General features: G+C 43.6%; 1 protein-coding gene across 2 annotated transcripts in view; it reads left to right on the top strand.

Annotated features, from left to right (window-relative positions):
- The window catches only part of IFI44L (interferon induced protein 44 like), a 30,517-nt gene extending 10,408 nt beyond the window's left edge, over positions 1 to 20,109 (top strand). Inside the window, exons 7-8 of one of the 2 annotated variants that reach the window (XM_048496874.1) lie at positions 1,133 to 1,233; positions 20,044 to 20,109. In XM_048496874.1, coding sequence (XP_048352831.1) covers positions 1,133 to 1,233; positions 20,044 to 20,091 — 149 coding nt within the window. In that variant the 3' untranslated portion in view covers positions 20,092 to 20,109. Of the gene's footprint in view, positions 1 to 1,132; positions 1,234 to 7,312; positions 8,931 to 20,043 lie in introns of those variants that run through there. The other variant, XM_048496873.1, reaches the window with a different exon arrangement.
- Positions 20,110 to 21,049: the final 940 nt, after the last annotated feature.

Below are 21,049 nucleotides of genomic sequence, written 5' to 3'. Positions count from 1 at the left end.
TTCTAGGAGAGAATTATTAGAGAGAATTTGGAGAGAAAGAAGCTTGTGTGTCCCTCTTTTGACATACTGTGCAAAGTTTTAACATATATTCTGATCAGTAATGTCTCTCAGGGTCTCTGGTATGTCCTGCTACCAGTTATCCTTTAATTGGTTGTATCAAGGATTGAGTCTGGAAGCTATTTCTACTACCATTAAAAGCTGTCCCACTTTAAAAAGTGCAGATAACTCCAAAGGTACCAAATATGAATAAACGAAGTATCAAATTTTTATCTAGTATTATTTATGTTGTCTGAAGATTGGTGACACCATTTCCCCAATGACATCCTCCCCCTTTCCTCCTTGCTTGAGTCAATAGCAGTTTTGGAGGCAAAATGATCAGGTCAGGAAGAATTGTTTGGAAATGGAGGATTCTTGACCAGATTATGGTACTTCTCTGCAAATGTCTGCAAACTTCACAGATGTAAACAAAAACAAAAGATAACCCCCCATTAAGTTAAGTTCCAATTTAATTTCCTAGATAATTTCTATTCTACATTTGTTGTCAAAGTCGGTAGTTCAGGGACTCTGGATGTTTTGTGCCTCTGGTTCTGAATGCAGACTTTGCAGCAACAGACCATATGGGCCAAGAAACACTGGCCCCTTCCGCACACGCAAATTAATGCATTTTCAAACCACTTTCACAACTGTTTGCAAGTGAATTTTGCCATTCCGCACAGCTTCAAAGAGCACTGAAAGCAGTTTGAAAGTGCATTATTCTGCGTGTGCGGAATGAACCACTCTTCTTCAAGGCCTGTTCATTCACCCTCTTTACTACAGAAGGAAAAAGGCTTTGTAGTCTAATTTGCCAAGGTGAGTCTGGACCATTTGCTTCAAAATCTGCAGAAGAAGAATTCATATGTAAGGTCAAGTTTCCCATTTTTTCTTAGAAACATATCCAGGCTTATGTCTATAAATCCTAGGCCCTATCACTAACAGATGATTGTGATGAAGTAGTGTAATCCAGTGATTAGAAAAACTAGTTTCTTTTGTTGATTACTAAGAAATTTTTTGAAACTCTTTAATAATTATGAAAGCATGGAAGTTAGTTGATTGTGATTTATAACTATTTTCGTTACCTATTGTCTTGCTACAGGTGTGCCACAGCTAGTTTTATTAACTAAAGTGGATGAAATTTGCAGTTGTCTTGAGAATGATATTTCATATGTCTACAAAAGCAAACCTGTTGAGAAGCAGGTAAGATGTGGTTCTTACTCTGGATATTTGTAGTCTTAAATGGGCAAAATCACTTATGCATTCATTCTCAGTGCTGTATGAGATAAATCCTGATTGCAGTCATGTCCTTGAAGGCTGCCTGTTGGAGGAATGAATACATAAACTCAGTTCTTTAGCTTCCAGCTGTAATTGTAGTTCTTCTGGTTGGAAGGTGCAGATACACTGTTTTGGGATGAGTGCAGAGCCTTAGAAATGTGACTTAAAGGCTGTTCCAGATTTAAAATTTTTCCTACATGGAAAATCTCCTGTACTGAAAACAAAGTTTAGTGTATACTGTTATGTGTGAGAGTTACATAGGCATCTGTGTTTGCTGCACCTGGATGACAAGTGTGTATGTTGACAAACTGGGCAGCCCAATCTGGGTGCCTGGCTGTGACACTGCAGCTGTAACACAGCTGGGTGCCTGGCTGTGACACTGCAGCAGCACCACCAGGCCCCTCCCAAAGGAGTTTCCCAGTGGTGCAGGGAGGCCTCGTAAGTGTGCAAGCTTCCCTACCGCCAAGGAGCCCCCTTTGGGCTCAACAGATGCCACCCTTTTGGTTGACGTGTGTAGTCCAGGCTGCCAGCATAACACTCCCTTGCCCCTGCCCTGCCCCTGCTACACTGACAGAAGTGGCATGAGTGTAGGAATTCTGGTACTACAGTTGGTGCCACATCCAAGTTCCAGGGGAGAGTGGTGGCAGCTGTGGACCAGTGAAATCACCTTTCTGCCAAGAGAAATGCCCCACAGAGAGTGAATCTGCTGGCATGGCTGGTGTGCATTTCCCTCAGTGGATTCACTCACCCCTCTTTGGATGGGGCTCACAGATGTTTAGGGCCAAACTGGTTTCAGGAAGAGGGCTAGTGAGGATAGAAGGTTTGGATAGTAGAGTATGTGAAGAAATGGATTTTTAAAGAATCAAAGCTTTGAACTATTTTTAAAAATTGTCAAAACCAGGAAAAAATGCTGGGCAGCACAAGCTCAGTTGGAACATTCTGAGGATAAGCAGCAGCATGCAAGTGCTGTATGCAGACACAAGGAGTAGCAAAGGTGTGAGAAGAGAGTAAAGATATATTTTAACCGGGGCACGAGATATACTCATGTAAACTTGTGCATGTCTACCTTAGTTAAAATTGGGTTGCTTTGTGTAAATCATTGGTACTCCAACATTACATTGGGTTGTTAACAATACAGAGTGGCTAAAATATCAACTTTGTGCAGTTAGGTCCTTGCCCAACAATTTCATGTTTAAATTGCACTCAGAACTGAACAGAACATGAATGATGCATTCCACTTATCCTTGATCAGCGAATGGGCAGAATAGTTGAGTGGAATGCAAATGAACAGAATACTCTTACTAATTTCAGGAACTAAGTTGTGTATGGGTCAGACATCATCATATTACCTGGACAGTTTGCACGTGTTTTTTTTAAAGAAGAAAAATAGAAAATAGTATTTAAAAATCTGGAATAAGTATATCCACAGTTGTGAGTATATGAACAGGATTAAATGAAGTAGCTGGGGGGAATAAAAAATGATGGATAGAAATAAAAAAGATAGCAGACCAGGTTGGGAAAACTTTAAGAAGACATCTGGTTTCATGTGCATAATCTTAAAATGGACGAAAAAGGGGGAAATTGCCCACCATCCACCCAAACAGAAAATAAAACAAATATTGAGGAAGAGTTCAGATAGATTATGAACAAGGGTAAAATAACTGATTGATTTTCAAACTATAGAGTCTGAAAATCTGAAGTGTAATGTGATTTACAACATTGCCATAATGAACATCAGTTTTTTTCAACAAATATTTATTAAAGGTATTGATTTTAAAAACATGCCAAAATCAAACATGTTTCAATTGAAGATGATACTAAGATGTTACACAAATATGTAGTTTGAAACATCAAAATTCAGTGAAGATAAAAAGCCAAGAGTATTACAATTAAATCACCATGTAAGCAGACTAGTTAAAAATAAAATATTTAAAATAAAATATAATTGAGATTGAAATCATTCACTAAAAAGCTTTGAGCAAAATGCCACCAAGAAAACCAAGTTTTCAGTTGAGCTACAAATGGCACATAATGGCAGATAACTGAGGCACATAAACATTCCAAGTTGGGGTAGAGAGAAGAGAACATCAGTATACAGAGGTCACACCTATATGTCATAATGGCTCAAAAACTGTCCACAAGGTGGAAGATCAGTGAAAAATTGACATCTATTAATTCTTTGTATCTCACACACCTCCTTTCCTCTCTGTACTTAAAAGGATAGTGTACAGTGGATTCAGTGATCTAAGGGAATAGTTTATTGTTAAATTCTCCTTTGGCAATCTAAATGAACACTCCATTTTTTTAGTTGGACTAAAGAAGGAATTCTGTGCCTCTGAGAGACCCCTTAGGGACAGAAAGGAGCAAGCTTTTGTCACTCTATTGACAAGCCCAACCCCCTGTTCCGGGAAAGGTGACCATCCATCTTCCTACTTGGAAATGGAAATTTTACAAGATGTTTAAAACAGCAAGGAACTGTACTTTTCTTTTTGTTCAGTATTCTGTAGTTTTACCTTTTAGAACATTAGCTTATTTTGGGGAACATAAAATAGAACATTTTTTTTATTTGTCTGCTTATATTTAAGCAATATCTACTTTGACTTCCAAGAGACTGTCTGGGTTATTTCCTTGCTTGCTGGTCACTTTTTGTTTACTCTTTATAAGGAAATTACAGGCCAGTCAGTTTGACATCTGTTCCTGGTAAATTAGTAGAATCTATCATTAAAGATAAAATTATTAAACATGTAGAAAAGCAAGACCTGCTGAGAAAGAGTCAGCATGGCTTTTGCAGAGGCAAATCCTGTCTTACAAACTTACTAGAGTTCTTTGAGGGTGTAAACAGGCATGTGGACAGGGGTGAACCGGTGGACATTGTCTACTTGGATTTCCAAAAGGCTTTTGACAAAGTTCCTCACCAGAGACTGTTGAGAAAACTCAGCAATGAAGGAATAAGAGGGGAAGTCCTCCTGTGGATTAAAAACTGGTTGAGAAACAGGAAACAAAGAGTGGGTGTAAATGGGAAGTTCTCACAATGGAGAGATGTTGGGAGTGGTGTCCCCCAAGGATCCGTTTTGGGACCAGTGCTCTTTAACCTATTCATAAATGACCTGGAAGTAGGGGTGGGTAGCGTGGTGGCCAAGTTTGCAGATGATACCAAATTATGTAGGGTGGTGAGAACCACAAAGGATTGCGAAGAGCTCCAAGCGGACCTTGATAAATTAGATGAGTGGGCTCAGAAATGGCAAATGCAGTTCAATGTAGCTAAATGTAAAGTGATGCACATAGGGGCAAAAAATCCAAACTTCACATACACGCTACAGGGGTCAGTGCTATCAGTCACAGACCAGGAAAGGGATTTAGGCGTCTTAGTTGATAGTTCCATGGGAATGTCAACTCAATGCATGGCAGCTGTGAAAAGGCAAACTCTATGCTGGGGATCATTAGAAAAGGAATTGATAATAAAACTGCAAAGATTGTCATGCCCTTATATAAAGCAGTGGTGCGACCGCACTTGGAGTACTGTGTCCAGTTCTGGTCGCCTCATCTCAAAAAGGATATTGAGGAGATAGAAAAAGTGCAGAGAAGGGCAACAAGGATGATTGGGGACTGGAGCACCTTCCCTATGAGGAGAGGCTGCAGCGTTTGGGACTCTTTAGTTTGGAGAGGAGGCGGCTGAGGGGGGATATGATTGAAGTCTACAAAATTATGCATGGGGTAGAAAATGTTGACAGAGAGACATTTTTCTCTCTTTCTCACAATACTAGAACCAGGGGACATTCATTGAAAATGCTGGGGGGAAGAATTAGGACTAATAAAAGGAAACACTTCTTCACGCAACGTGTGATTGGTGTTTGGAATATGCTGCCACAGGAGGTGGTGATGGCCACTCACCTGGATAGCTTTAAAAGGGGCTTGGACAGATTTATGGAGGAGAAGTCGATTTATGGCTACCAATCTTGATCCTCTTTGATCTGAGATTGCAAATGCCTTAACAGACCAGGTGATCGGGAGCAGCAGCAGCAGAAGGCCATTGCTTTCACATCCTACATGTGAGCTCCCAAAGGCACCTGGTGGGCCACTGCGAGTAGCAGAGAGCTGGACTAGATGGACTTTGGTCTGATCCAGCTGGCTTGTTCTTATGTTCTTATGTTCTTATGAGAAAAGGACAAGAAGAAAAAGGGGTGGAATCCTATTCTTTATCTCACATATCCACACAAACTTCAATGAAGCAGAATTATAACTGACCTGGAGGAGTCAACCTCAGTATTCTTAAAGTCTTTGGGTAGTGACCTGGGTGTCTGGGATCTAAGAGAATGTAGTATCATGTAAAGTCTTACATACAAAGGCCCAGAGAATCTGGATATGGATAACATTGCACATAATCTGGATAACATTGCACATAAGATCACCTCTGTGTATCTACCGTGTGGATTTTATCCCATCCTTCCTTTGAGAAACTCAGGAGTGTACATGGGTCTCCCTTTCCTGTTCTCAGAACAAACTTGTTGAGTAGGTTAAGATTAAGGGGGAGTAACTGGCCTAAGGTTTCATAGCACAGTGATTGGAACTCAGGTCTTCCAGATTCTAGTCCAGCACTACAGTCACTACACCACACTGGTCTAAACCTAAGCAAAAAACCCCACAAATCACTAGCAGACTAATGACAATCCTAAACATCTTCTTACACTATATAATTAGGCAACATGTAAAGTGTTGTGATGATAACCCGTTAGCCAACAGGTGAGCAGGACTGTTGCTTGCCCATTAATTCAGGGTTCATTTCTCCAGCCAATCCCCTTCCTGCCTTTCACCCCAATCCAGAAGCGAGCTGGATGCAACAGTCGCCAACACGGTGGTGGCAGGTTGCCCTCCAAAGTTGTCCCACCTGATGCTGATGTGAGCTGGCCACAGTGGCCACTGGGCAATGCTGACAGGCTGCCCTCCAAAACCCTTCTTCTCTCACCTTCCCACTCACTGCAGGAGCAAGCCAGCCGTGGCAGCCCCCGGAGCAATGCCAGCAGACCACTTTCCAAAGCCCTTCTCCTCTTCTGCTGTTTCATCTGATCCATAACCAAGAAGGCTGCAGCATTCTGCTCTCCATGCTGGCCCCTCCAAAAGCCCTCCTGCTGTCCCCCTCTCCCCACCCTTCCTTCTCCCAGACAGAAGCCCTGTTGTGTCCCCCTTCTCCTAAAACACCCACACAAAAGCCTTCCAACTTCACCTTTACACTCTCCAAGGCCACAGACTAACCCAGGCCTTCCACTCTGACCCTGACACTCAACTCATTGCCCTCCCCACCAGTCATGCGGCAGCCCTATTACTTCCCCCTCCTCTTCCAAGCTAGGTCTGCCACTCTCCTGCCAGCCCTGGCACCTCCCTCCCCATTCTCCCATCAACCTCTCCCCAACTCAAACAAAAGCCCACCTGGATTATGGAGACTGGCGCCCTCTGGGATGTCTGCTTGGGGTGCATGATGGACTTCTGGAGGGGAGAAGGGAGGGAGTGGCAGATCCCTGGCCAGCCTTTCCTCCACCCTTTGCTAGAGCCCATGTTATTTCAGGTTAAAATGAACTTTGGGGCTACTGCTAACATAAAAACGTAGGGAGCAAAGAGAACATTTAGATAAATATATTGATAGAAACAGTTTCAAAAATTTAAAAGTAAAATAGACATATTTTTCTACAGTAAGAATAGAAGGGTTTTGACTGTAGTAATGAAAAGGGAGAAAACAGACACAAATTTGAGGCTCTGAATCAGGTATTTTCAATATATGTGTATAAAATATTTCTTAACATCTTTTGATTTCTGGATCTATAGCAGAAGGTACCTGTTCTTTAGATAGGAAATCTATAAAAGTAAAAGGGTTCCAGATTTTTACAAACAGCCTGAGAATAGCCTAGTTCTGGCAGCAATTGCAATCTACTACCATGGTTAACGGCATCCTTGGGGTGCAATAATTCAAGCAGACAGGGAAATAACAAGCCATATTTTATTTCTTACACAGATGCAGTTAACAGCAGAAAGACTTGGGATCCCTCTGTCTCAGATAGTTCCTGTTAAAAATTACTCCTCAGAGCTGGACATTAAGTTTGAGGTTGATATCCTTATACTTGTGGCAGTGAGACAAATGCTGCGCTTAGCTGAAAGCTTCCTTGACAATGTCCCTTTTGACTACAGCTCTGAGCTGGAATTGTACAAGTGACCATATTTCTGTTTTAGATGTCTTCTAGTTGATTCTGCTTGAAAACATTGCACAACTAATTTTATATAACTATTTAGAGCACATTTCATTACATTACATTCAAAGTTAATTGTAGTTTCTTACAATGTGAGTCATTATTAAATATTGTTGTATTGTTAAGGATTTTTCTTCTTCTGTTTCTCCCATGAAGATAAGTGTTATCAGCATTTTTTTTGTTTTCCCCCCAAAGCTACAATTTATAAAAATGAAAAACAAGTATTATTTTTGTTAGTCCTTTCAGTTTGATACACTGAAGTAGGAATGGCCTCAGGTTGTTGGAGGTAGCCTAGGGCATAGAAGTATATTGTTCAACTTGATTAGAGTCCTTATTGGATGGTAAGACTTTATAACAATGGGTGCCATTGAATGGTAACAATTTATGAAGTAAAAAGGACTTCTGATGACATACATACATATATGCATTTTATGTAACATACTTGCATGTGATACATCAGTTAAGTCTGGATATATAGTTCCAGGGAGGAATAAGCTCATTCCGCACATGCAGAATAATGCACTTTCAAACTGCTTTCAGTGCTCTTTGAAGCTGTGCGGAATGACAAAATCCACTTGCAAACAGTTGTGAGAGTGGTTTGAAAATGCATTATTTGGCGTGTGCGGAGGGGCCATAGTGTCATCCCCTCCACTGTATATTGCATAATTGGCCCACCATTCTTCCAAGACCCTTCCATCTTTTCTTTATCCTCATAACAACTCTGCAAGTCCGTGATTGGTCCAAAGCCACCCAGTGAACTTTCCATTGCCAAACAATGGCAATCCCATTGTCGTCAATGCATTACTCTAGTTGGGTAGGTGGATGGATTGAATATCTCTCAACCCAGGGACATCTTCACTGAGCCACACAATGTTTGTGTGACAACTGTTGCATCCTTATTTGGAGGTGACTTTGTTTTAACAATGTTTTCCTAGGTATGGTTTTAAGAGCAGGGTCTGAGATATCCCATTCCATCCCTCTTCTAATGCCTGTCAGAACTGGAATTAGTATCCATCTTTCTGATCTTTACAGATTGCAGCAAGTATGTACACAAGAGCTTGCAAATTTATTTTACCTGTGAATGTGATCAGTACTGGGTTGGAGGAAATCCAATGTTTTGTAAGTTTAGAAGAGAAAAGGGTGGTTTCAGAAGTGTTAAAAACAATATGTGTGAAATCTACAGAGAATTTATTGTAGATAAATTCTTCATTTGAAAACAAGTTCTTTTTACAAGTAAAATTGGTGAAAAAGTGGAATTTTTCACTAATATATTTTGCTTGCTTTATTGCAGCATGAATATGTTTTTAGCAAAATCAGCAATATGTACCTTTTTCTGTGCCATTTATATGATTTTTGCTGCACTTATTTGCATCAATAAATGTTATTTTCAAGAATGTATTTATTCAGATTCTTTATTCTGAACACTCAATTAAGTACAAATGTTATTCAGCGAAACTTTGTTACTTGAAGGCATTTGCTACTTTTTCCCATCTGTTTTCAGCATAAAGATAATAATGAGCGTAAGGCCAAGTACCTCATACTTGGCCTTATACCCATTATTTTCTTGGCCTCCTGGGAGAGGTGAAAATGTATACATTAAACATGTTTCACTTTACCAATGCAGGTATTGACCTAGTGACCTGGAGAAGATGGTTGTGCTGTCCTGTTTGGTTAGGCCCATCATAGTTACAGTGGTTTAGTATCAACTTTTGGCAAACCTGTTGCTATATAGGTGATGCATAGCGTTGGCTTTTGTTACATCATTGAGGCACATCTTTGGCCTCAAACTCAGCTACAGAAGTGGCTGAATAACAGAGCAGAGAATGCAGATGACATTCCATTGTCTCGACTAAAATTAATGGGGAAGCATAATCAGCAATATGTACTTAAAAGCTGTGAAGTTCTGCACATAAGAATCACTAAGTTAAGGCTACTGACAACTAAGAAAAGATTGACATGGGCTTCACTATCATATGCAATTGTTTATGCTGTTCCTCTTGAAGTTAACCCACAAGTGTGAGCTGCTGGAAAACAAGGTGCTGAATCCAGTAGTAGAATTCAACTAATGGGCATTATCCCCCAACTTCCCTTTTCCTAAATAAAAAATCTACTCTGAAAATAGGAGTGCAATATGTCTTCAATGTGTATTGAGAAGGGCTAAGGCTTGGAAGGTGACAGTGGCCCATTCTGCACAGCACAAATAAAATGTTTTCAGGAAGGAACAAAAAGCATTTGGGGATGGAGTTCCACATATTTCCTCTACCCCAAATGTTTGGAAAATGTTTTATTGGTGTTCAAAATGCTAAACTAGCAATTTTTATGAAAACGCTAAACTAGCAATTTTTTTCCTGAAGCAGTTTTTAAAATGTTTCCTTTTTACTGTGCAGGAAATGTTTTATTTTCACCATACGAATATAATGCTCTCACTTTTATTTTCTCAGCTGTTGTGCCCACCATTTTCTTCCACTTCAGTTTGATTCTCCGTGCTGCCCGCCATTTTCTGATTCTTTCCCATAGACATTTCCTCCACTGGCATTGCGGCTGGGCACAATTTCAGTGATTAAAATACATGAACCATACCAGTTGTCCCTGCCGATTATAGCAACATGTTGCTTTCCCCCTTTTTAAAATTTTCAGTGAAGTATCTTTGAAGTTTTGAAGATACTATATGAAATTCCATGCTGATTCTCACATCTAATTATCAAATTATTAAAGCTTCAAAGATAACTTCACCAAAAATAAAAAAGAGGAAAATGACATGTTGCCATAATTGGCAGGCACAACTGAATTAGTACGTGTACTTCAATCACTGAAATGGGACCCAGCCCATGGAGGAAATATCTGTGGGGAAAAAATAGAAAATTTCAGGGAATATGGAGAATCAAACTGAAGCAGTGGAAATTGGCGGACAAAAGAACCATTTTCTCCTGAAACTCTATTTTTCCATGCCATGTGGACAAAAAAGCCCAAACTTCTTTTTAAAGCATTTCCCAAACAGAAAGGGCCAGTATGTTTCCTTTTATAAAATAACTTCACATTTATTACATTTTTGTTACTACTTTGTTTTGTTTGGAAAAACAAAAATGTGATCAAGTTTGCCCTCTTGTGAAAGAACACAATATTATTCAAAATGCTCTAAAAATTAATGCTGCGTTTCTTCTCTAAGGCACAGCAGTGGTTAAGAGCGGGTGTACGCTAATCTGGAGGAGCCGAGTTTGATTTCCTGCTCTGCCACTTGAGCTGTGGAGGCTTATCTGGGGAATAAGTGGCATCTTATTCTTTGGCACTGTTTTAAAGTCCATTAAAGTCTGCTAAGGATGACACATTAAAGAATCTCCATTAGAAAGATGAGATAAAGAAGGCCCTTTACAACAAGATGGAAAAGCTCTGTAGAATGGTTATAGCCAACCGAGCCCAAGCTTTGCCTTTTTCATCATCATCATCATCAATTTTATTGAAAGCCATAGGCCATTACAGTATTACAATATTGTTACATTACAACTTCTGAGCCAACTTGTTATTCCAACAGGTAAGAAAAAAAAGAAAAAAAATTCACTAAAAATCCATCATTGAACACTAAATCTTTCACTTTCCCCCCTACAATATGTCTGAATTGTATTCCCACCTAACTTAAACCAGTTTAGGTTTGATCATTTGCTTTATTACATTGTTGGAGCGAATCTTTGTAGCTGCCAAGGCGAATAGGCCAACCCTATAGGATATATAGGGATCCAAATCCGCAAGGAGAAGGTATAATTTGTCTGAGTCATAGTATACCTGGGACAGGGATATAAAACTATTCAAAAAATCCTAGCCCTAGGCTCTGCGCACGGGCAGTTCAGAACATAATGAGGTAAATCCTCTACTTCCTGTTTGCAGATACAAATTCGTTGTTCAGCTGGTATTTTGGCATATCTGCCTTCTAAATAATTTGTTGGCATTGTTTGAAATCGTAATGCTGTCATAGTGTTCCTTATCTTAAACTGAGTAATGCCAGCAAGATAGGGGGCTCTGTGATGATCCTTTTTAAGGTGACTATACCAGGGAGCAAACTTGGAATGTAAAATTATATCTCTGTCCATACAGTTATCCCCTTTGAATATCCAGTCCCGAAGGTCGTGATTTAAAATTGGTGAAGAGAATAAATGATCTGGAACAGAATAACTGAGCAATATATTATTTAGGGAGGTATTATGTAATTCCGAGGGCCTTAAGTAGTATCTGCAAACTTTGATTCCCAAAGCGAAGTTGGTTTTAGTGAACTCTTTTAACGTGATTTCAAGATTGCCAATTCAGCTCGAAGCTTTAATAGAAGGCAAACCGAAGTTCTGCCCTGAGGAGGGCCGCTGGCGTTCCTTTGGGAAGTAGCAGAATTCGCGTTTAAGGAAGAAGTTTTGAATAGTTTCTATTTTATGTAGGACTTGTACATTCCATCCCCAAATCTCTATAGCATAGAGTAGCATAGGTATAACTTTAATTTTAAAATTTTTTAGGGCTGGATCAACTAAATGACCTCCTTTTGTATGATAAAATCTCACTATTGCCCCAACAGATTTTTGAGCAGCTGCTTTGACCACTGCTAAATGGGCATTCCAATTTAGTGAAGGACTGAATGTAACTCCTAAATATTTAAAATTATTGCATTGCTCTATAGGAATATTATGGATGTTCCAACTGTATTTTCTTGGTCTTTTCTTGAACACCATTACCTTAGTTTTGGAATAGTTTATGGAGAGGGCCTCCTCTCTGCAATACTCACCCAAACCATATAGGAGTCTCCTTAAACCATTCCTTGTAAGTGAAACTGCGACCATATCATCTGCATTATAGCAGAATTGAAATTTTCTGTTTTCCTAGCGAGGGGGCAATAAATTCATGGCCGGTCAGTTTGGGAATTATGTCATTGATATAAAGGTTGAATAAGGTGGGGCAAGTAAACAGCCCTGCTTGACTCTCTTTCCCCTGCTCTAAACCCATCTGTTAGAGAGCCTGATGTATTTACTCTGACTTTGATCCATGTGTCCTCGTGCAGCTCTCTAATAAGGAAAAGTAAGCTGCTTATCCATATTTGTGTTCAGCAGTTTCCACCAGAGTCTTTCTCTACATACTGAGTCAAAGCAGAGGCCAAATCAACAAATGCCGTATATAAGGCTTTCGTTGGGCCTCTTATGGCTGAATGAGCTAGTTGGTATAATACAAGGCAGTGATCAACTGTAGCTTGTCCCTTCCTAAATCCTGCCTGTTGTGGATGTATTATGCGATTTTCTTAATTTCCCAATCTTCTAATTTTCCAAGGAGATATTTGCCATATATTTTAGAGGCCGTGTTCAATAGGCTTATTGGGCGATAGTTCTTTGGGTCATTTTGTCTCCTTTTATGTATAGGGACAATTATGCTGGTTTTCCATCCACTAGGAAATTGCCAGTATTGTTAATCTGGGTGAAAAGTTTGGCAAGAATTGGTACCCACCAGGATGGAAATGTTTTGAACACATCATTCGGAATCAGATCTTCACCGGGAGCTTTCCCGGTTTTAATAGAACTGATCAAGTTCTCTATTTCTTTCTCCCTTACTGAAGGCCAATTTGGAGATAGGCGCAGGTCATCAAAAGCACCCTTTCTTGTTAAGTCTGGGAGTAACTTAGGGATCAAGGAGGAATCGAAAATTTGGGAGAAATGCTTAAACCAAATGTCACCAGGTATCTGTGCATTTAAAACTGTGCAGCATGAACCCATCCCAGATGAGACCAATGCCCAAAAATGGGCTTCGTTTTTCTCGGTCACGGCTTGGGCCAGTGCTTCCCATTGGCATCTAGAATATGCATTTTTCTTCTGCCTAATTAAAGCTTTATACTTTGATCTTAGTATGAGTATTTGGGAATTTCTGTCTGTATCCTTACCAAGCCGTAAAAGTTTTAAGTTATTATTTAATGTCCTCTTTAGTGCTCTGCACTCCTGGTCAAACCAGCCCTTATGGGCAGGCTTATATTGTATTGGAGCATTAGAGTAAACAAGTATCGGTTTGAGGCCATTAATTATCTCATCATATTCTTCCATCACACTTAGCTCTGAGTTTATTATATTCAGCCTTTTAGACTCCAAGGCCTCACTGCTTAACACCATGGCTACTTCAGACATGAGCTGTTCGGACCATTTTCGTCTACGGGTACAAGGAAATGCATTTTCTTTGGTCTCATGGTTTAGAGTTAGCAATTTATTTTTTTTATTAAGACCAACTATTAGTTTCATGGGGAAATGGTCACTCTCTATTCGATCCAGCACTGCAAACTCCTGTACTTGAGGTATTAAATCAGGTGATACTGCTATATAATCAATGGTGCTTGCAGAGATAGATGACAAGAAAGTGAAGCCACCACCTGACGTATCAAAGCTTTGCCTTTTTGGATCCAGTAACATGCTCTCCCCTATAGAATCTCATGTGTCCTGGAAATACATTCTCTCAGCCTGAGAATTGTACAAGTCCCACATAAGAGTCCTCGCTTTCTGGTCATGAAAAGGGGTTATTCTCATCATTTTTTTGGGGGGGTGGGGGGGGGTGGGGTTGTAATTCCAACAGAGGAAAACAAAATTCCCTGTCTCCCATTTTCATCCACGCAGTCCAAGCTTAACTGCACGAGCACATTATCTCTATTCTAGAGAAGGGGCTGAGACTGAGCAGTTTAGAATGTTGATTGAGATAGTGTAAAGGATTCAACGGTGTTGATGAGAAGGGCAGCCGCCTGGCCTTGAGTACATTCCACAGCCCGGGCGAAGGGCCAGCTTCTCCGGCGGAGACCTTATCTCTGCGAGGGAGATGAGACCTCCGTTCCCATGGGAATCCGGGAGGGGGATGGGGATGGACAGAGTTATAACCTGTGTTTCTGGCGGGAGATCTTATTCCTGCCACTGCGTGTACTTGAGCTTTCTAAGATGTCTGAATAAACGGTCTTTTACACCAAAGAGCCTTTTATTTCTGCTTCTATGGAATTCCTTACATTGTGGCAGGAATCCTAAATCATCTATATTCCTAGTACAGTGGACCTCTGGTGCCTCGGCATGTGGGAGGTTGGATGTTTTCTGGGGAAGGTGCGGTAGCCCCCAAAGAGGGCTCCGACCTGTCCCTTCTGGATCTGGAGGAACCCGGCGGAGAAACGGGTCTCGCTGGTGACTCTTTTCCATCCGCCCTCGTATCAGCACGAAGTCTTCCTTTACTTCGCTGGAGCGAGGGGCGTGAGAGCGACCATGGGGACTTACATGAGTCGCTTGGGGCTGTCTATGGATCGGCGCCTGTGGATCGGATATCTACCCGCTTTTTAGGTATGGATTACAAACCTCAGATGCAACCTGTCACGAGGAGGAGGCGGGGCCTGACCACCCTTTCATGCTGCAACCCAGGAGTCCATTGAGCGATTCCTGGACTGCGTATTTTGGTGATGCCCCCAAAGAACCACCGTGGCACAGCACTGGGGCCCGTCAAGACCACCCGGTGACACTGGGACTATACCAGGGATTGGGAGGGATATCCGTGCGATCTTCCGGGATCGACCCCTGATCCCGGACCAGCGGCTGCACCTGAGATGCCCCGGAGCCACGGTGGAGCACGATGCCTCGCGTCCAGACGGCGAGGAGTCCGAGAAAGCCTGCCCTCCCAGCCGGATTTGTTTCCCTCTCCCATCGAAGAGAGCTGGGATGAGGAAGTGGGCGACTACAGATGCCCAAGAAGCATGGGCCCGTGAACGCCAGCTATGGGAAGAGAGAACGGGAACAGCTGCAGCAGAAGCGTGAAAACCTGCAGAGGCCGGGAGCAGCAGGCATAGAAGTCCAACTTCGAGTGGACCGTGCCAAGGATGCGCTTCCAACGGCAATATGCCCAGAATCTATCAGTCCATGATAAAGTCCTGGAACACTCCCAAACTGAACTTACAGCGTCCAGCGTGAGAGTGTTCAGGCCTTGGCGCACTCAAAGTGAACTTACTGCAGCTGTTCAACGGGACGAACTGGCTAAATTGGGCAGAGAGAAAGCAGCTTTGCATGCGCACCAGGATGCATTGACTCGCAAGGAGAGGGGAGCTGGCTGCGGAGGAACTGAGGAAGCAGCAGACCAGGGCAACGTAGCCAGAGTTGGAGTTTACGGCTGTCGCGGGTACAGGCGACCCGAGGGAGAGGCGGCAGCTGCTGCGATCCAACCACCTTCAGGACCGGCTCCCACGAACACCAGCGGCACCGGGCTGATACCTCCACCGATTCCACGCCCCCTGCGCAACCGCTGCCTCAGCCAGCTCAACCTGCGCCCAGCCGCCCGCCCTCGCAGTGTATAAGGAGCCATGGAAAGGGTTACTACAGACCTCAATACCTGCCCGTTTCGATGGGACCTTCCAAACTTCCCTACTTCATCTTGCAACTCGATGCCCACATGGAGGACTATGATGATTTATATACGGTCTGTTGTGAAAAAAATACGGGACATCGGCTCAGTCCTGGATGGGGCAGCAGCCGACTGGTTTGTGACTCTTTTGAACCTGCAGATGAAGATTCTCGCCGGTGCCGCATTCCTCAAGCCTTGAGGGCTAAGCTTCCAAGATCCAGGTGCGAGGAAAATGAAGCTATCCGCACCATCAAACTATCCAGCAAGGCAACCTTCGTTTGCAGAATTTGCCCGTGAATTTAGATGCGGCGGCTGCTTCGACTCCCTCAGAGTGGCCTGAGCGCGTAGTGCTGAATACTTCTCAGATGCTACAGCCGACAGCAAGCTTCGTGAAACAGTCGTGTTTTTTAATTGGTCCCCCGACTATTGCTGATTGGATTACATTGGGATCCCAAAGTGGCATCTGGCAAAGATACGCTTTCGTGCGGAGGCATGCCAGTACGAGCCCCACTAAGAAAAACAGAAGCCAACCGCACTCCGGCCAGCGCGCAAGAATTCCATCTGCCAAGCCACCAAGCAGCTGGCTCAAATCTGACCCGCCCCCCCAAGCGGAACTCATCTAAAGCAGTCATCGACCAGCCTGACCGGAGGGGACCGCAGCAGTTTGCCTTTCTCTCAGCCCCAATGGACATGGGTTTACGACTCCAGGCAGCGGTGAGTGAAGGCAGGCGCTCCCATTTACAATCAAAGCGTTTCTGGCTTCACAACCCCGCTAAGCATGCACTCATTATTATAGCCTCCCAGCCCTTGTGGATCTCCTGGCTGCTCCCATTGTTTAATCATTGGTCCCAGGTGGCGGAGAGGAGCTAAGGTCTAGACCAAATCCCCCCCTGGCTAAGCCCATACCATACTTTCACCCAAATGGACGGCAGTCCTCTTTCGGGAGAAAGGACCCGACCCAGTTCAAAAGCATAGCCGGTTCTCCCTCCGCTCGCGCCGACCATTGGGAGAAAAATTAGATTTTATTCTCTGGCGCAATTATTCAAACACTCCATAGTTCTGGGCATGCCATGGTTGTTGTTACATGAACCAAAATTCCCTTTGGAAAGAAAGGATCTTGGAATTCACTGACCCTTCCCTGCGGGGAACACATGTGAATTGGGGGGAAAACTTCGACTTCTCCTTTTGAGCACACACCCCCCCTGGCTTCATCAATGCGATTGCTCCGGATTCCACCCGACATCCCACCGCGATTACCGAGATCATAGCCAGGGTATTTCAGGAGCAAGAATGCGATCCAGCATCAGCTGCCACCCCATACAGGAGACACTGGACTGCAAAATCGCAAATAATACAGCCAGGGAGCGAACTGCCCATGAGGGTAGAATTCTACCCATTATGAGTCCCAATGAGGAGAAGGAACCGTGCCTTCTTAGACAAGCAAACCTAGCATTTCGGCGGGTTCATGCGGCCGAGGAGCTACCAAGAAACACACACATGCTGCTCCTGTTTTGTTTGTAAAAAAGAAAGATGGGTCCTTCACGGCTCTGCACAGATTACCGAGGTCTCTCAATGCAAGTCTCCCCTGTCCAATAAATACCCTTTGTTCCTTTTGATCAAGGGACCTGTTAGCAGGCGCGTTGGGCGAAAGAACGCATCTTTACTAAGTTGGACTTGAGAGAAGCTTACTACAGGGTCAAGAATCTTGCTGAAGGCTATGAACACTTGACTGCATTTAACACAAAGTTTGGACAGTTTGAATACTTAATAATGCCATTCGGGTTAGAGGTGGGGCCCCGAGGGCTTTTATGGCCCTATATCAGCGGGAAGTTCTCCATGATTTATTGTACAAGGGGGGTAGGTAGTGTACTTAGATAGCGTTTTAATTCTATTCACAAACCATGGAAGAGCATGAAGCATTGGTTCGAGGTATTGAAGCAGCTTGCTCAACCAACTCTCCTCTTTGCCAAAACTTTCTGCAAGTGCTGTTTCCACCAAACCTCTATTGACTATCTGGGTTACGAATCACCAGCCTCGGAGGGGCCTACAAATGGATCCTGCTAAGATTGGATGCGGTCCTCCAATAGCCGACCCCCACCCAACCCTGAAAAAGAACTCCCAATCTTTTCTAGGTTTTGCTAATTTCTACTCGTGACTTTATACCCCAATTAGCTGAACTGACTCTCCCTCTCACAGACCTCTGCAGCACTAAGGGTAAAGATCACACTATCCATGAAGTCCGGGGCCCCCCCCTTTCCTGGTCTGAAGGGGTGTCAAACAGCCTCCCTTTCAGCTCTTAAAGTTCCTGCTTTTACCACCCGAACCTATCCTAAAAGCAATCCCTGACCCAGATCTCCCGTTTGTGGTTCCGCGTGGATACCTCCGGACAAAAGCGCTTGGGGCAGCCTGCTGTTACTGAAGGAAATAAAGATGATAGGCTGGTTCCGTGTGCTTATTTATCAAAAGAAATTCTCGGTGCTGAACTAGAAGCGCTGGACTGTGGGGATGATAAAGAGATTCGAGCCATTAAAGTAGCCCTCTCCCACTTGAAGCCACTGGCTGGGAGGGCTAAACACCTCTTTCAAGTTTGGTGGGATCCAGCAGAACTTGGCTTTCACCCTCTCCACCCCTCAAGATGTCCATGCCAAAACAACTTCGTTGGGCGATTTCTTTCGTTTTCTCTTTCTTCGCGGTCCATTTTTTCCCGGAAAAACCAATAAACTGGCTGATCGCTCAAGGCTTCTACCCGAGGGGTGGAGCCCGGCTTACAGGACATTCCACGCTGCTGTTCTCTCCCCTCCCAATTGGGGCTGGCTGTCACCGATCTCAGACATCCACTCCCCTCCTTCTCCGCCCATTCCCAGCCCTGGTCTCCTCACTTTCCTACTGGAGAACTTGAGGAGGCCCGAGGCGGCGCGAGCCTCCGGGCGGAGGAAGGCTGACTCTGGTGCGTTTGGAGAATGGTGCATTTGGCGGCGGGGGATTGTTGGGTATCGTGCTCTCCCTCCCTCCCTGCCAAGCAGGTTCTCGAGGCCTGCCACGGTGATGCCCTTCGGCTGAACATCTTTGGCTTTCTAAAAACTCTACACATTTGGCCCGCCCGTCAATTTTGTATGTATGGCGTCACGTCTTTCAGGAGACATTGAGGCGATATATTAAAGGTTGCTCTGTTTGTGCAGAAGCCAAGACGCTGTTCAGGGAAAGAAGCCCATGGTCTGTTGAAACCTCTCCGGTGGCCTCCAGCCCTGGGAAGTCATCTCCATGGATTTTATTACAGATTTTGCGCCAGAAAGTCATGGCAACCGCTTACGGTCTTGTGGGTGGTGGTGGACTTATTTTTTCTAAACAAGCCCATTTCATTCCATGTGCTTCCCATCCCTCCTCGGGCTTCCTAGAATTGGCTCGCCTGTTCATTCCAGCATATTTACGATCTAAGCACTCCGCCCCACGTTAAGGTGGTCTCCTCACCGACCCATGTAGCCCTCAATTCATTTCTCAAAGAGTTCCTGGAAAGCTTTTCTAGGGTTTCAGCTTAGGGGCAGACGCCCGGCGATTTGCCGCCCCTACCACGTTCAAAGGTGGCGGTGAGTCGGAGAGAGCGAAATGCAGAACCCTTAGAGCAGTATTTACGTTGTTACACCAACTACCACCAAGACAATTGGTCTCGCGAGGAGCTCATTCCGCTTCGCGAGATGCAGTACCTATAAACAATCGCGGTTCATAGCAAGTACAAAAAAAAACCCCTTTGAAATTGTAAGGTCTGAGTGCGGCTCCCTTCCACCGTTGCGCTTAACTACCCAGCCCGGAAGCATTGGGATCCTCCAGAGGTTTCAACAATGGATTTCATCCTAGTCCGGTGGAAATGGGTGTCGGTCCAGACTTGCCTTTTGGCTAACAGGCTAAGGACTCCCCAAAGCTGCAAGCGGATAAAGCACCTTCGGATTTCCCTCTGCGTGTGGGCTTGGGTGTATTTGTCTACCAAAAATCTCTAGAGGCGTGCATAAATTTTCCAAACTAGTGCAAAATTGCATTGGGACCTTTTTTCAGATTACTAAAAAAGTGATTAATGATGTCACCTTGATTGGATTTGCCCTAACTCTCATAGTAACATTCATCCTGTATCTTCCATTTCCAGTTTACCTCAAGGAGGCTCCCACTTCTCGATTACCTTTCGGCACTCTAACCAGCCCGGAGAGACCCCACCGACTATTATTGATGGCCACCAAGCATTACGAAATTGACGTAGCCATCCCTGTGGACTCTACCGCCTTTTAATCAAGCATAAGCGCTTTGCAATATTTAGTCTCTCTTGGGTGGGATATTCCCTCTGGGTATAATCAATGGGTTTATTCCGAAAATATTGACGCGCCCCATACTTATTTCTCAGCTTTCCACAGCGCTACTTTTCCGCATGGAAACTCTGGGGAGGGTCTTCTTTAAGGGAGGCAGAGTGTAAAGAGTTCAACGGTGTTGATGAGAGAAGGAACAGCCGCCTGGCCTTGAGTACATTCCACAGCCCGGGCGAAGGGCCAGCTTCTCCAGCGGAGACCTTATCTCTGCGAGGGAGATGAGACCTCCGTTCCCATGGGAATCCGGGAGGGGGATGGGGATGGACAGAGTTATAACCTGTGTTTCTGGCGGGAGATCTTATTCCTGCCACTGCGTGTACTTGAGCTTTCTAAGATGTCTGAATAAACGGTCTTTTACACCAAAGAGCCTTTTATTTCTGCTTCTATGGAATTCCTTACAGATGGCTGCTAAAACTGCTTTTCTTTAGTACCTGCAGATCTCATGAGAGATCCAAACTTTATATACACAGATATAAGGAAATAAGTTTCTGTAAATATCTTCAGGAATGATGTACAGTTTATACAATGTTTTTTCCTCATGAGGATTATCTAGGGCACTGCTGTCCCACTCAGGACCTCAGTAAAGTGATGCCTCTGTGACCAAACACTACAGTAGCAGGACATGTTTTGATACTGCCACTGAGAATGGGTGAAGGTATAGCTCAACCCATTTGGTTGTTCTTACTCTTGAGTTTTCTTCCACTTACATTCAGAACATCTACAAACTTACTTAGCTACCCATACATTTTTTTTTTAAAAAAATCTGGGAGTAGAGAGTAGAAAATGGGCTCC

The sequence above is a fragment of the Sphaerodactylus townsendi genome, linkage group LG05 (assembly GCF_021028975.2).
Source record: "Sphaerodactylus townsendi isolate TG3544 linkage group LG05, MPM_Stown_v2.3, whole genome shotgun sequence".
NCBI lineage: Eukaryota > Metazoa > Chordata > Lepidosauria > Squamata > Sphaerodactylidae > Sphaerodactylus > Sphaerodactylus townsendi.
The sequence above is the reverse complement of the archived record's forward strand: the minus strand, read 5'-3'. Positions and strand labels throughout refer to the sequence as shown.